Here is a 16,098-nt window from a genome sequence, read left to right on the forward strand (position 1 = left end):
AGTGGTAGGAATTTAATCGTAAATAAAAGGGAAGACCGTTGACGTTGTGTACGTTTAATCGTTAATCAAGCATGACATGAGATGACAGAGTAAAGAAGAAGACCCTCTAGAAAATACCCCACAGCCGTCGAAACTTCCACAACCACCCATGTCAACCAATGAAATAGCAGGAAGATTCAGGTTCTAGTAGCGGAAGATTCTGGAAAAATCAATTTTTAATTAACAAAATGAAAAAAAATAAATCAGATTTTAGCCTTATAACATTAGGCTGCATTCTGACCTTAGTTATTATGGCACCTGGGCGATTGAGTTATTGGATTGGAAAGCCAAAGCTCACTCCTGAATAACATAACGGCCGAAGGACTTAATCCTACCCAAGGTTTCATTCAGCCAGAAACTCTCACCCCCTACTTTTTTAAAACCCAAATATTCATCCATCATCCAACCTTTGATATATTTAACCGTTACTTGTAAAGATAAAAATATTATTTTATCAATAATATTAAAATAAATATTATTTTATTTTATTTCCTCCTTTTAAGTGTTAAAAATTAATTTTCACCCCAACTTAAGTTTTGAAAAGTCACTTTTCCCCTTAAGGTTTTTCCTTTTTCTTCCCTCCCTTCTCCGGCATTGAAATCCAATCGAATCAATCTTCTCCGTCAACAATCTCTCTCTACATCGACTCTCTCATTCTCTGCCCACAAAGCTAGCGCTCTCTCTCTCCTTGAATCTAATTGATTTGTGAGATGAAGGAGAAGATAAATTAGTCGATTCGTCTTTTCCTTCATCCCACAAATTGGTTTGGAAGTATGATGAATGAAAGGATGTGATCAGAAGATAAGAGACAATGTAATGAAAAGGACCATTGATTTGTTATGCTTTCTGGCTAATTCGTGAGATGAAGGAGAAGACGAATCGACAGATTTGTCTTCTCTTTCATCTCACAAATTGGTCGAATTCAAGGAGAGAGAGTATCGACTTGTGGTCAAAGAGAGAGATTGCTGACAAAGAAGATGGGCTCGATCAAACTCTATTGCCAAATAAGGGAATGAGAAAAAAGGAAAAACCGTAGTTGGGGAAATGACTTTCAAAACTTAGGTTGGGTCGAAATATTAATTTTTAAAGAGAAGATAAGATAAAATTATATTTATTATAATATTTTTATCTATATAATTAATAGCTAAATAACAAGGGAATGTTTGAGTTTAAAAAAAGTGGAGTATAGGAGTTTGGGAATTCCAACTTTGGGTCAGAACAAGTCCCTAGGCCTAATGGAAATTCCAAAAAAGAAAATGCCCGATCAGTCCTCTGACATTGCCCCACGAAGTTATTTGCTTGAATATTTTGAATGTTAATCCTGATTAATCAATGATTGATATGCCCTAGAACCATGGCCTTTCTTGTTTGCTCAATTTACAATTAAACAAAGAGATGATATTTTGAATTGAATTTAGCGTCTCTAACCCTAACAAATAGAGGGTTCTTTTAATAGAGATGAAGATAAAAAAAATTTTATAATCAAAGACAAGCTGGGATATATGTGTTCCCTATCCATCTTGCTTGACCCTATTTTTTTTAATATATTTATTTAAAATATTAATATATCTTTATAATTTTAGATTATTTATGTTTTTATTGTGTGTATTAAAGTAATTAATATATTTTATTTGTGACATTTGAAATAATAAGTTGATTTTAATTTTATTTATTTAATAGATTGATATTATATTTAGAGGATATGAAAAGAGGATTTTCCTTGTGAGTATGGGGAGAAAATTTTTTTCTGCAAGGACAAGGAAGAAATGGAAATGAGATTTTTCTTTGTGGTAAAGAGATAAAAAATCCTCACCATTCCCATAATGGGGATAGTTCGGGGAAGGGGATTGATATCCCCTCCTGTTGTTATCTTTAATTAAAGGTGGAGCCCGGCTACAATTTGGATCATAAGAAACAATTTTAACTGTATTTATATTATTTATAGTTATACATGTTCCCGGCGAACCAAGAAGCCCGTCTAGCTCAGTCGGTAGAGCGCAAGGCTCTTAACCTTGTGGTCGTGGGTTCGAGCCCCACGGTGGGCGTTTTCCTTTTGGTCCTTTCATTAATCATCCGGTTTCAGATGGATGAAGACTGATGAGAGTCCGTTGTTCCTTTCTTTAAGCTGGATCTACATGATAGAATAAAATTATCTTTAGCTTATATATATATATTTCAACAGACTAGTCTTGGTTTTTACTATGATACAACAGCTTCTCACCCATGAAGAAGCTTATTGGATTCGCACTACCAGAAAATTTTAGAGTCATCTAGATCTCATTCATATCATTTACATCACATTAATTTGACATTCTGCATATAAAAAAAGAGCCATCTGGGCCAGAATTTTTTGTAACAAGTTATCACTTAAAGGCAGACTTCATGGTAGTAGAATTTCCTCACATATGCATCAGTGTAGCATTGCTCGGAGCTGATAAAATTCCGCAATATTGCCTCTGTAGTTTCCCGAATCAGCAAAGGTGGGATCTCAAGAGCACCGTTGCTGAAATGGTTTGTCCAATATGCTACCAGAAGATACTCTCTTGAATTTGATTCCAGCATCTTTCGAACCTTTGGCGCACAGAAAAGCATTGAATGCCTCAATAGGTCCATAATATGCATGATTTTAAGGTCATTTAACAGGTTTGGTGTTACTGAAGGTTTAGAGGATGAAAATTTGTTGGCCAAGAAATCATGGGTTGGTTGAATTAGGGACTTGCCTCCACCTGGAAGCCTTGACAAGTTAAACAAACAATCAAGCAAAAGCCAAGGAATTTGATTTTCTAGCAAAATCAGGGTCATGGTTTAAAAATTCTTGCAAACAAGACATGGAGAATATGGAGTCATCGGGATTTTGGCTACCTCGTCTGCATCTTTGCGGAACAACTTTTTACAAATTCTTCAAACTCAATGATACAATATATATATATATATATATATATATATATATATATTATCAATATAAATTGATATACTTTTTCAAGTAAACAATAAAATTATATACATAAATAATAAGTATAAAACTTTTATACAAACAATAATTTTTCATTACGTGATTAGATAATTTTAAATTAAAGATAAAATCACACTTAATCACATGGTGACAAATCATTGTGTAGGAGTAAAGTTTGTGTTCATTGTTTGTACTAATATTTTTAGATACAGATTGGATATCAATTTGATAAAAAGGACAGTCTACTCCAATCAATGGTCGGATTAATTGATAGATGGTTTCCCAATTAATTATTCAAAAATAATATTAAAATTTTTTGAATAATTTATTACTAATTATATAATTTAACTTATTTAACATTAAAATACCTTTAATTTTATATGTGAGAGAGAGAGAGAGAGAGAGATCTTAAGTTTAATTTTTTATAATGAATTAAAAAAAAAAATTTATGTTAATTGAGTCAACCCCAGTTTTATACCCGACTGTTTGAATGGTTTAATATGGTTCAATCCGATTTTAAGGTGAATCAAAATCAATTTAGTTATCGGTTTATAGTTCAACCAGTTAGACCGACTGATCTACTCTAGTTTTTAAAACCATGGTTTGTATACATAATATTATTCTTAAAGAAAATGAAGATGTAATAACGCTAAATATGAAAAATTTTAAATTTTTAGAGATGTTTGTGATATTTTCTAAAGGATGGTATGTCAATTAGACTTTATTATTTTTTTTAAAAAGTATTTTATAATACGATTCACAATATAAAAAAATTTAATTTTCGATATACAATATGATACATAATTCAATCTATTATTAGCTAAAATCTCAAGTGATAAGGAGACTTATCATGGGTCAAAGGTAGCTCCAAACCCACTTTTGTTTTTGGACAAAGGACTATTTCTCACCAAGTTTTAATGTAAAGACAAATACAAATTTGTAGAGTTTCAAAAACAGATGAAAACCCTAAGTTTGGAGAAAAAAATATAATTTTTTGAAGTTAGAAAACTTTAGACAATAATAAAATTATTAATTTTTAAAACCTAATAGGGGAAAGGGGAAAGGGGGAATATAATGAATTATATGCATTTTTTAATATTATTGTTAAAATGATAATGTTACCCTTTACCCTAACCTTAGTTAGTAAATATGCGAATTATTCACATTCCTATATTATTCGCGTATTAAACACGTTTAAAAAAATTTTTAAACCCAAAACATATTAAATGTGTATTTTATACTCTTTCAGTATTAAAAGTGAATTATACACCATATCTTATGTTTGTTATATTTTGAATTCTATTTTCAATTATTTACGAAAATACCAATGTCATTTAAAAAAACCCTAACAACATTTTTTTCTTAATTTTCAGTCCTAATTTTGCGTTTTCCTCCTCTGTGACTTATACAAAGTTCACTTTGATCTAAAGTCTAAAATTCAAACTGATTAATTTATTTATTTTTCTAATTGATTAATACATTACTTATTGTATAAAAAATTTTGATTATATGTTATGTTATATTAATAATTAATTAAATACTTTAAATTTAAATTGTTATATTGATTTTTAATAAGAGATTTTTGAAAGGTACTAAAATTACTATAATATTATTGTATTTTTAAAAACGTATTATTAATGATATATCATATTAAACTCGTATATATACATTTTATATTTTTCTCGTATATAAATTTTAAAGATAATTTTTTATAAATATATTTTTTATTATTCACTATATTATATTTGTATAATTTATGTTTCATTTTCTTCTTATTTTCGTATTTATCAAGTAGGACCTGGCTACAACTTTTATCAAAAATTAATTTATATAAATATTTTAAATTTTAAATTTCTAAGAAAATATTTTTCTCTACATTAAAATTTGGGTAGGCAATGGTGGATGGCGTTTGTTTCCTTCTTTGAGCTTTTTAATTGCACACCTCCCGAATACATGCACACACGTGCCATAATCTCCACGCGTCGACATGTTAACCATCAAACCTCCACGTCGGCTGGACTTCATCGAACACGCGCCTAGCTGACACCGAACCAGTGATCACCTAACACGTGGCTTAAAAGGCAATGGCACCTATGTAAATTCAGAGCGTTGCCAGTCTCATTTCCACTGTTTCCTAAACCCTCCACTTGTAACCCGGATTTGTGGGCGCTTTAAATTTCTCACTTTGTTAGTCTCTGAAATACTAAAAAAATATCTTGCGCCGCTATGGCTGGACTTGCCAGACTGAGAGCCGGCGCTTCGCTGCTCCGCCGACCCTGGAGGACCCGCGCCTACGGATCGGCGGCTGCGGCTCAGCTCCAGTACGACTACGACGACGAGGAATATGAGTTTGATGGGGAAAATAGCTGGCCAAAGCCTAGAGTTGGCACGGCTGGGTCTCCGCCGAGGAGGGGAGTCCAGTGGGTGCTTATTGGAGACCCCGGTGTAAAGAAACACGTCTACGCTGAGAGTCTGTCGAAGCTTCTTGAAGTTCCTCGCATTTCTATGGGAAGTCTCGTTCGACAAGAGCTTAACCCTCGCTCTTCTCTCTACAAACAGGTATTTACTTTTATTTTTCCCTAGTTATTTTTAATTTAATTTTTCTTCGAATTTTAATGTGTTTCTCTTTTCCTGTATTACATATTTGTTGGTTATAAAATTTTGCAAGCACTTCAATTGCAGATGAGAGCAGCCAGTTTTGAAAATAATCAGTAGCTTTTTGATAAATTTTAGAAAGTTTAGGATGGTGTTGAGTGTTTTAGTGGATTTTTATGCTAATTTCTGTTTTGCTTGGATTTTTGATAAAACTCGGGGAAGAGTAGGTTAATGAAATTTATAATAATAAAAAAATGATAAAAGTATAGATGATCTGGTGAAGGAACATATACAAGCCCCCCGTACCAGAACATGGGGGGAAGAAAATGAAGATTCTGGTGAAATGATACTACTTACTCTATATATGGTTTCGATTTTGTGGTTTGTTTGAGGCCCCTGACTACAGCTTCACTACTTTTTAGACAGCCAGCTTGGTGGATTTTCTGTCAGCCAAATGACTTAATATCTATGCATTGTTAGATGATGTTCATTAATTATTTTAACATGTTTTCCAATAAGAGACACTAATGTTTAGTTCCTTTTCCTTCCCAACTTTAGATTGCAAATGCTGTCAATGAAGGAAAGCTTGTTCCGGAGGATGTAATTTTTGCATTGTTGTCAAAGAGGCTGGAAGAGGGATACTATAGAGGAGAAAATGGGTTCATTCTAGATGGAATTCCTCGCACAAGGATTCAAGCAGTAAGTCTTAACTTTTATTACTACAGCTTTTGTGTTTTCTTTGTCATGTTTGTGTGAGCCCTGCAGGTATGCATTATCTATTTTTTGGTTTCAATATTGTTAAAAAGTCAGCTATTGATGGGTTCTGACTGACTTATATGCTCTTGAAAACTGATCTCTTTTCAGGAGATTCTTGATCAAATTGTAGATATCGATCTAGTTGTGAATTTTAAGTGCAATGAAGAGCAGTTGGTTGAAAAGAATCTAGACTGTGAAGCTTTTTCTTCTCGTTGGGAATTTCTTAGCATGAGGAGTTCCAGGTTCTCCACGGATAATGCTGCCACCGCCTGGAATGAAAAATTCCGTATCTATGCTGAGCAGGTAATCTATACTTATGTTGGATGAGAGTGGTGATTTCTTCACAATCCATATATTGGTTATACAAGGTACTTTTCGTGGTTTTAGGGATCGTATTAGCTTGAAAACAGGTATTTGTCATGGTTTTTTAATCCTATTTTAGAAGTTCTTAATGTGAGGATTGTCTGTCTAATATCATGCTGAATATGTCAATGTAATATAGCATATTTTCTTCTGAAGCTGTAAGGTGTTTCAGTAGATTATGTCTTAAACTAAAATTTTCATTAATTGCGAATAACTTATAATTCAGGGCAAATTATTGGAAGATTACTACAGGAAACAGAAGAAACTTGTTGACTTTCAAGTGGCAGATGCACCTGGAGAAACCTGGCAAGGCTTGTTGGCTGCATTACACCTTCAGCATATGAATGCTGTTAGTACTTCGCCAAAGCTGAGTGCATAATTTGGAGTTCTATCGTGATGTAGAAGAGATCATTCTTTCTCTTATTCCGGCCTAATGGTAAATATGTACAACCGTGAGTCATATAGTAAGTTGAAATTCTGTTTGAATTTGCCTGTTTGGATCTGAATTTTGTCTTGTGTTTTTCCTTACGTTTATGCAATCCAGGATGCTCAGCGTGTAATATAAATTTTGATTGAGAGATGAAAAAGAAATACTTTGTTTCCACAATATACTACGTGATCTTATTTTCCTTTTCTTGGTCTACCATTCTCTCAATACTTACTTTTCTTATCATATCGATTGCGTCTAATTAAGAATTACCTTTTCAATTTTATCGAGTTTGAATGTATCACACTAAGTAAGTAAACATTGGGTCTAATATTGATTTTACAACTATTATATTAAACAAGCAAAGAGTTAAATCTCAATATATTTAGAGAGATATAAATTCTTGCTCTCTTACTTGATTTATGCCAAGCAGGCCAACATGTCTCAACGGGGTTTCAGCCTGCCTCATGCCTACACCAGTAACTGCCATTGGTGGTTCTTGGCATTGATATAATATTTAAAAAAATTTATATAAAAAAGCTACAGCATTTGACACCACTGAATTGTGCTTTGACAGAAGTGGTAAATATTTTATAATTCTACACACCACATTCTATTATCAATGGTAAATTTCTCTTGAAAATTCTCATAGAACGACGAAGGAACCAAAATTTGACAACAAAATACGTATACAACATTGTTTTATATGTATTTACTCGCAGTTCATCCAGATGTCTCGAAGCAGTTCATATCTGACAGAAATTTGATTGTTATTGCCCTTGGATATCCAGACGGGTCTTGACAAAACTGGTGAAGATAGGGAAACATCAATGAAAATTGAAGCCAACGGAGAATTCAGTTCATCAAGTTCTTCATTGCTAGTATATGATTTTCTAAGTACTGAGGATCCACTTCTTCTCAGCTGAGATTGGTTTCCTAACTCTCCAATAACGCTCAAAACAGAATCCACTGACGGTAGTACATAGAGTGGAGGAGCTGCTGTACATGGGAAGTTTGTGACAGATTCCTCCCCAGTTTCAAGGGAATCCTGAATCAAGTAAAAGCAAGAAGACTCAGTTCCAATCTTCACAAAAGCTATATGTTTATAACCAAAAATTATAAATTTGTGTCCACTAAAATTGTTTGCCCAAGCAAAAACATCAAACATGCATCATGAATTTTTAATTTAATAAATTGCATGGTTTGATCTACTTCATCAATTATACTAAAAAGATAACAATGCAGAGGACAAAATATTTTAGGATTGTATAAAAGGGCAAACCTCATTCTCCAGGGCTTCAAGAACAACCTTTGGAATGGGGTCAGGGCAAAACTCGTCTGGGACGAAATTGTCAACCACTCTCTTGATTAATGGCACACCAAAAATGGGGCATACCTTCACAAATAAAAAGAAAAACCTGACATGGTGAATAAGGATTTCAAAGATCTGTTATGCACACCAGAGAATAAAAGAGTCGATGGTTGAATTTACCTCTTTCCTGACACTTCTACTCAAGAGCATGTCCTTTGGAAGCATCATCAGATCACTCAAGGCATTAAGGAGGTGGAAAGACTTGAAAGATGAATCATGTCTCTCATCAACCTCATCATCTACATTCTTATTGTTCACTAACTCATCGTCATCCAAACCAAATAGATCACTGAGCCATCTAGACCAATTGCCAATCTAACACGAAATGCAGAGACTATTTTCAATGCTTTTTTTTTTTTTTTAAACTAGGTTAGAAGTGAAATGAAAAAATTTTTAAAAGAAAGAGATACAAGAATTTTATGAAAGGACTTCTTTAAGAAAAAAAAGCGTTAAAATATCTTCTTTCAAAAACAAATTTTAGAAGCAATTCTAAAATACTAGTGTAAATTTTGAGAAAAAAAATAACATACTGATATAAAACACATTTTTAAATATTAAAAATATTGAGGAACAACTCAAAACCCATATCATTATTACCATTTATTACTTGTAGAGAATGTCACCGAGAGGTGGTAACAATGAAATAATTTGTTGAACAATTAAGAAAATTATGGACTACGATGATCACACATGATCTGGCATTAAATTTGGCCAGATAATTAAAGTTTGTATAACTTACTGCATTTTTGAGTTGGGCACCAGCCCCGAAACTTGATTTACCAGCTGGAATCGGGAGCACCTTGGGATCACTAATGGGGTCAGAGACAGGATCAGTTGGGATATCATCATCAGATTCACGAAGAATGGCATTGAACATAGCTACATCTAATCTAGCCACACATTGTTCCATTATCTAAAGACACAAAAGAATGCATTCCAATGTCAAATTCTTGATATTTAAAATCCTTGGCTAAAGAAAGAATCAGATTAACTCGGCAATTACCAAGCACCAGAAATATTGTCAAAAGAAGCAAATCAATTTGAAAGCAGAAGTCCATTAATTCGTGGCATCAAGGAATCTCATTTCAGAGTGACACAGAAAAGATGTTCTTTTCTCAATAGAGATAAAAATGAGTTCACTTATAGTAGGAACTGATACGAACCTTAGGAGAACCATATCTCAAAAGCTAGCTATTGAGATGAAAGAGCTCAAGGTCATATAAACCTCACACTAGTTGTCTATACTTTTCCATGTGGGATCCAAATCTCATATTTTGTACTTAGGATCCTAACATACCACTACGCTTTGTAATTTTGGCGTCCACGTGGGTTGGTTGTACGCTAGCTCCCTGTTAGCCTCGGGTAAACACTGCAATACCAGCGTCACCACCCGCGTTGCACGATTACAGTTGGGAGACATGATGATGACTCTGATACCAAATGATACAAACCTTAGGAAAATCACATTTCAAAAACTAGTTATTACGATGGGAGAGCTCAAGATCATATAAACCCCACACTAGTTGTCCATACTTTTCAATGTAGGATCCAAATTTCATACGTTGCATGTGGAATCCTAACATACGGAGTGTGGTGATATGTGAGAATCCAAGTGTAAGGTATGAAACTTGGATCTCACATTGAAAAGTATGAGCAACTAGTGTAACCTCATGTTCTACTATCTCAATAGCTAATTTTTGAGGTGTGATTCTCATAAGATTTGTATCAGAAATATAGGCCTTTCGGATCTCAAATAAGGTCATTTGGTTTGATTGTTCGATCAATTAACCTCAGATGCAAAACAGTCAAAGCCAGATGCAGGATGAGCAAAATAAGTTACATCATTTTTTTCTTAGCTTTACTATCTAGAATCATTATTGACAATCCTCAGTTGAAAACACAACCAGATAACCTTGGCAGTTGAAGCATTGTCAAAATCAGTCGACCAATTAAAACAAACATGTTCCTACACGTGCAGCAAACACCTAAGCAATTATTGGCAATTAGGACCTTTAATCAAAAGTGATACACACATATTCTTCTCTCTATAAGGAAAAGATTGAAAAAGGGTTTCATTATAATAGAAATATGGCCATTGAGATCCCAAGCAAGCTCAGACAATATCTTTGTCAGATCAATCAACTTCAGATATTAAATATAGCCAAGGCCAACTACATAATAAGCAAACAACAGTAACAATATTCACCGAATGTATGGGTTTAATTTTTACCATAATTATTTTAAACAAATTCTACTGCTACGTAAGACTTTATGGTATGAAATATCGATCGAATAACAATTACAGAATCCAGAAAAGAAAGTATAAATTCTGAAGAGTAACTCTAGTGTAAATGAGATTTTATAAGATGACCTCAAGCTTCACATGTAAGCTCTTGAAGTCGAAGATTACCTAACCATACAATGTTAGCATGCATGCCCACACATTAAACAACATTATCACAAAAAAAAGTCACCAATTAGAGGTTATATGATCGAGATTCTATACAGCTAACACCCTACCACCTCAAAGAGAGGAATAAAGGTAACAGTAAAACGTCCTTTATATTCTTATCAAAAGAGGGGAAATAATATGGTTATTCTGAATTTACCAATTTCACCAAAAAGTGAAGGCAGCCACATTCGTGCCCTCCAGCTCGAACAGGACAAAGTCTTTCACTGGCATCCTTGAAAGCCCTCTTCCAATGGTCCAGTGAAAAGTTTCCTTGGTCTTGATCACCCAAATTACATGACCTTCCATGGTTTTTCCTTGAGACAGAGCCAGAACCTCTATCAACTGCCTTTGCAGCAGCAGACTGCATGTGTGGAGTCAGAATCTGGACAAAGCAGGAAATAAAATAAGTTCATGAAATCCATTTTTTAAGCTGGGATTTGATATCATGCACTGAAAAGCACAACAAATGAGCAAAACAGTTCTGTTATAACCTGCCACCATATAGATTCTACAATTCGGGAGAAGATCCAGGCTTCAACCTTTTGCAGCGCAGATAAAAATGTATTTGGGTCTTCCCAGTCACTAAAACTTCCACACACAACATTTTTGTTTCCCTTTTTGCCTGCAGAAGATTCCTTCCATTTTAGTGGAAATAATATCTTGTTGTTTCCCTTTCGTCCACCATTCCTTTCCATGGATTGATGTGCAGAAAGCGGTTGCTCTAGGTCCCCAGTGGCTTGGCTTATAATTACTCTCAGCACAACAGAATTTGACAACCAAAATGTCAACCTGTAATAAGAGTACCAGGTATAACAAATGAGCTTACAACAGTTTTAGACATTCTTTTAAACAATAAACGGACATTATATGCTTTTCTGAATTGCAGAAGGATGCAGCAAGATGAATGTTTGGTCCTATAGTTGAAAATCTCACCCACTGAGTTGCATAATTCAAATTGATATTTCATCAGTTAAAAGGCTGCTTAAGAAGAAAAGTTAAATATTGTCAGAGGTCATTGGGAAGCAATTTTGAGCAGGATTTTAAAAATTTTTGCATGACAGGCATCAAGCTGCTACAAAAAGGCTATCTTTGTGTTCGTACAGTCAATGCCTTGTTTACCAAGTCAAAAGACAGAAGATATCATTTTTGTCTTCCAGTACACCATGAGAAGAACCAAAAACTTTTGAGGGAAATTTCAACATCAAATGTGACTGAGTTCAAAGATGATCACTTTAGAATAATGATATGAACGAGCAACGAAGGCTAAATGAAAATGCATAACGTGATTTTGAGTACCTGGGAACATCATTTCCACAAGCTTTTGCAACCAAAAGTAATCCTGAAATGGAACTTCTTGCTGCACTAGCTCTCCTTGATTGGGAATTTTCTTTGCAAGCATGAAGATAGAGCCTTGAAAGACGCCAAGCAGGAGCATGGACCTTACTTATGGAACTTCCATGCTCAGCAACTACTGAGTAAAGAGAAACTTCTACAGCAGCAGCTTCTCGCAGCTCTGCCTCAAGTGTTTTAATCTTGAGCTCCAACTGCTGGATTTTGCTCTCCAGAATAGCACTTCTGGCATCCTTAGGATAAATTTTAGCATCTTTTCTTTCACTACTCCTAAAGCTTCCTGCAATATTCTGGGAATCTCTCAGAAAAACATATTCCGTCACTTCTTTTTTATGATTGTTACTAACCGACCCATTGCCTCTTGCTATGTCTGGTGATGATCTAACAGACTTCACATGTTTTAGTCTGTCACTTTTTGAGATATTGCCCTTCATTCCAAAATTTTCCCTGCTTGAAGAAGGTGAATCATTTTGCAACGAAATTTGGTTACTGGTTGCATCTCTTGAATAATAATTTAGTGCTTTATTTTCTGAGGAATGTCTTTTCTGTTCAGATTTTTCTCTTTCCAACCCGTTGTTGTCTTTTTCCTTCCTCTCTTTGTCCTCCGTAAAGCTATTGCAATCATCATCTGAATTTGCAGCCCCCTCCATGGACCCTCGTTCAAATTTACAACTTTCACCATGATCCACTCTGTTCACTTGAGAATCCTCAACTTTTTTAGAGTCTATATTGTCAACTGAAAAATGATTAGATGTAATTCCCTGACCGTTTTGTTCAGCATCACCATTCATAGCAGATATTCCATTAGGAAACTCTGTCGGAACCTCCTGAGGCAAATCTTCATTGTCAGTAGATCTCATGCTGGTATTCTCCTTAGCATGTCTATTAGTGAAGGACGGTGAAGAAGTAACATTGTGGGCTACCGCATTATTTGAGATCACTGGATTAGAGTTAGGAGAGTCAAACGCCAAAGCCTTACCATTTACTAGGCTCTCTAGTTCAAAAGATAAATCTATTGATGATGAGCGAGATGATCTGGCCGTCTTATTTTCATGTGATGGGATCTGTTCCTTTATTTCTAATTTTTCCTGCTGTAACTTTGAAACTAGGCCATGCTCCTTTTTAACTCCTCTACTGTCTGACAATATGACTAATCCATTCTGCAATTAGAGTCAATCATAGAGTTACTAATATCTTCAATTTTAAAAACAATATCGGTTTTTCTTAAGACTTAGCATAAGGCCATGCACATGGGAAATCAACATAAGGAAATTTCACTACTATTGATGGTCCCACCAAGAAGAAAATTAAATTGCCAAAAAATATATATATATATATGCCTGATATCTTTTTTTTTTTGCGCTTAATGTCATTACTGATCTAGCATTTGTTATGTGGTTCATCAAATAAGTGTTCAATTGAGAGTCTCTTAGTCTCATAGGTTTTGACGTTGGTATCAAGCAAGAGAAAACAAGTTTCCTACAGCTGGCAGGAAAAAATGAGAACAATTTAATGGCAGTACAAAAAGTTCATGCTGATCAAATTTTCCTGTTGGAACAGAACAAAAATGAACAATATTAAAGATGATAATCAAAAGCAAGCAATGACCTTTTCATTTTGAGGAGGTAAACCAATATTTGACTTGGCAGCAGAAGAGGAAACAATCAGAGATGAGTGCGAGGACACATCATCATCTGTGAAAGCAGCAACCTCAGCTTCCTCAGCGTACTCTTCATTTGTCAATGCTGAAACAGATTCACGACCATTCTGATCCAATGAAGCCTCTTTTGACAAGCCATCCTTCAAGGAGGAGCCTGTACAATCAGTGGCTTTATCAACTCTCTGGATTTTAATGAACAAAACTGGTTGAGCTGTGTTTTTATAGCTCCTCTTGCTGCTCATTGGGACATTCATACTTAATGTCCCTTTGACAATGCCATGATCTGCCAAATCTATGATAGCAGTCGCCAACAACTGAGTTTTTTCCCTTCGAGGCTCATACAAGTTAAACTCTAAACAATTCTTCTGGAATGTAGCAACATCCTTGTTTTTGACAGTCATTTCCCTCAACATGGTCACAGGTAACCTAAAAGACTCATTGAATTCAATTCTTCCCTCTCCAATAACAGATCCCAGTGAAGGTACAACCGTTTTAGTTGACCCAGAATTTCGATCACCATTTTCCCACTGAATCAGGACAGACCGAACTGATCTTAGCGATTGTGATGGTGGCCATGGCTTAATCTCCTGAATATGGATTAAATAATCAACATGAATCACTGCATCTTTCTTGTTCTTTGCATTTAGACCAAGAACCATTGTTGCATGAACACAGCTATTCCACAGAGTGTCAACCCTGTCTCAATGTCCTTAAATAACTTCAAGCACAAGCTCTAAGTTCCTATATATCCAACAAAAATGCAGAACCATGTAATTAAGCGGAATTTAGGATTTGAAGAATACGAAAACTCAAACTTTGTTTCCCACAAACATATTAAGGTAACATTGTAGTTATTAAATATTTCAAACTAAGCCACGCTTAAAAGCAGGAAAAAGGCAGTAAACGTACACATCATTAATAATTCTAAAGCAACAATTTACCAAGAAATAAAGAAAAGTTATCAAAAGGGCTGAAACTTGATAAATATAAAGAAATTACGTATCTTTAAGCTCATATAAAGCAAAGTACAAAGTGTAAATGAGATCAAACTAAGAAAACAGTAATGAAAAGTACTTAAAAGTATATTTTAACTTGTTGTAAAACTCAGAAGAACAGTGATGAAAAAACTTCTCGGTTACTCAGATCCACACAACAGTAAACATGATGTAATCAAAACCGTCCACTCTTGACGCTTATAATAGCAAAATAAACAACAGATTCATTACAATGCGGCATTAAAATTAACAAAGTTAACTACATAGAAACATAACCCGTGAATTTCTTCACTTCAGACAAAAAGAAAAATGTAAATGAAATATTAAAGAAATGCATGAACCTGTCAAATTAGTAGCTCAAAAATCTGAGAAATGTACAAGAAGAAATGTGTTCTGGATTTAAAGTACTTGAGCTTTGTTTGAGGCTGAGAGAGTGAGATGAGATGGTGACTAAGTAAAACCAGAACCGGGAATGTCTCATAAAAATATAAAAAATTCGCATAATATTTTCTTACAAAAATGCTACGGTTGACATCGAGAGAAGATTTATAAAAAAAATTAATTAATCTACCAAACAGATTAATCGTATAAGAGAAACGGTGCCGTTTCTCCATTGTAGTTTGCTTTTAGTTCAGTCTTCTGACAATGATGTTGTGCCAAATTCTGGGTGCCGTTTCTGTTCAAATTTTAAATCAACTTCAAGAGTAAATTTATAATAGGTGATCAAACCATCTATCTTTAAATTTTTATGAATTTTTATTAAAATTATTATTAAATATAAAAATAAAATTATTATTTAATAAAATTATTAAAATATATATAATTTTATTTTTTTTTATTTTAAAAATTAATATTTCATCTCTAGAGTTTAACTTTAAAAAATGACTTTCTTCTTTTCAAAATTCTTAAGTATTTTTTTCACATCTTTGACTATCGGTTACCACCCATGGGCAAAGACTCCAAACTTTGTTAGATGACGTTTGTCATCTAAATCAGACGACAAAGTGTTGTCTTTGGATGATACTTTTCGTTTAGATCTTGACAATAAAACCTTGTCTAAATATAATGTTCGTCGTCAAAAGATCGTCCATTAAAAAATGATGTCTTTATCTATCGTAAAAAGACTATTCATTGGA

At 34.1% G+C, this 16,098-nt stretch overlaps 2 protein-coding genes and 1 non-coding gene across 3 annotated transcripts; 2 read left to right on the plus strand and 1 right to left on the minus strand.

The window, feature by feature from the left end:
* Positions 1 to 2,011: 2,011 nt before the first annotated feature.
* Positions 2,012 to 2,084, plus strand: TRNAK-CUU. The gene has a single exon. It is a non-coding gene; the product is annotated as a tRNA-Lys (tRNA).
* Positions 2,085 to 5,115: 3,031 nt separating this feature from the next.
* Positions 5,116 to 7,315, plus strand: LOC123223740 (probable adenylate kinase 7, mitochondrial). The gene is made up of 4 exons (XM_044647079.1): positions 5,116 to 5,551; positions 6,146 to 6,286; positions 6,452 to 6,646; positions 6,933 to 7,315. The coding sequence occupies exons 1-4, from the start codon at positions 5,219 to 5,221 to the stop codon at positions 7,083 to 7,085; spliced, it is 822 nt and encodes a 273-aa protein (XP_044503014.1). The 5' UTR covers positions 5,116 to 5,218; the 3' UTR covers positions 7,086 to 7,315.
* Positions 7,316 to 7,681: 366 nt separating this feature from the next.
* On the minus strand, positions 7,682 to 15,594 carry LOC123223738. Its single transcript, XM_044647078.1, has 9 exons — positions 15,304 to 15,594; positions 13,916 to 14,708; positions 12,254 to 13,467; positions 11,449 to 11,746; positions 11,115 to 11,339; positions 9,245 to 9,418; positions 8,626 to 8,820; positions 8,416 to 8,529; positions 7,682 to 8,181 (listed from the first exon to the last, which is right to left on the minus strand). The coding sequence occupies exons 2-9, from the start codon at positions 14,624 to 14,626 to the stop codon at positions 7,846 to 7,848; spliced, it is 3,267 nt and encodes a 1,088-aa protein (XP_044503013.1). The 5' UTR covers positions 14,627 to 14,708; positions 15,304 to 15,594; the 3' UTR covers positions 7,682 to 7,845.
* Positions 15,595 to 16,098: the final 504 nt, after the last annotated feature.

The sequence above is a fragment of the Mangifera indica genome, chromosome 8 (assembly GCF_011075055.1).
Source record: "Mangifera indica cultivar Alphonso chromosome 8, CATAS_Mindica_2.1, whole genome shotgun sequence".
Taxonomy (NCBI): Eukaryota; Viridiplantae; Streptophyta; class Magnoliopsida; order Sapindales; family Anacardiaceae; genus Mangifera; species Mangifera indica.

Coding starts and splice junctions, on each gene's coding strand:
- LOC123223740 (XM_044647079.1), top strand. CDS start 5,219: ATGGCTGGACTTGCCAGACTGAGAGCCGGCGCTTCGCTGCTCCGCCGA. Junction 5,552..6,145: donor GCTCTTCTCTCTACAAACAG/GTATTTACTTTT, acceptor TCCCAACTTTAG/ATTGCAAATGCTGTCAATGA. Junction 6,287..6,451: donor CTCGCACAAGGATTCAAGCA/GTAAGTCTTAAC, acceptor ATCTCTTTTCAG/GAGATTCTTGATCAAATTGT.
- LOC123223738 (XM_044647078.1), bottom strand. CDS start 14,626: ATGGTTCTTGGTCTAAATGCAAAGAACAAGAAAGATGCAGTGATTCAT. Junction 13,468..13,915: donor TACCTCCTCAAAATGAAAAG/GTCATTGCTTGC, acceptor CTCTAATTGCAG/AATGGATTAGTCATATTGTC. Junction 11,340..11,448: donor TAGAATCTATATGGTGGCAG/GTTATAACAGAA, acceptor TGCTTTGTCCAG/ATTCTGACTCCACACATGCA.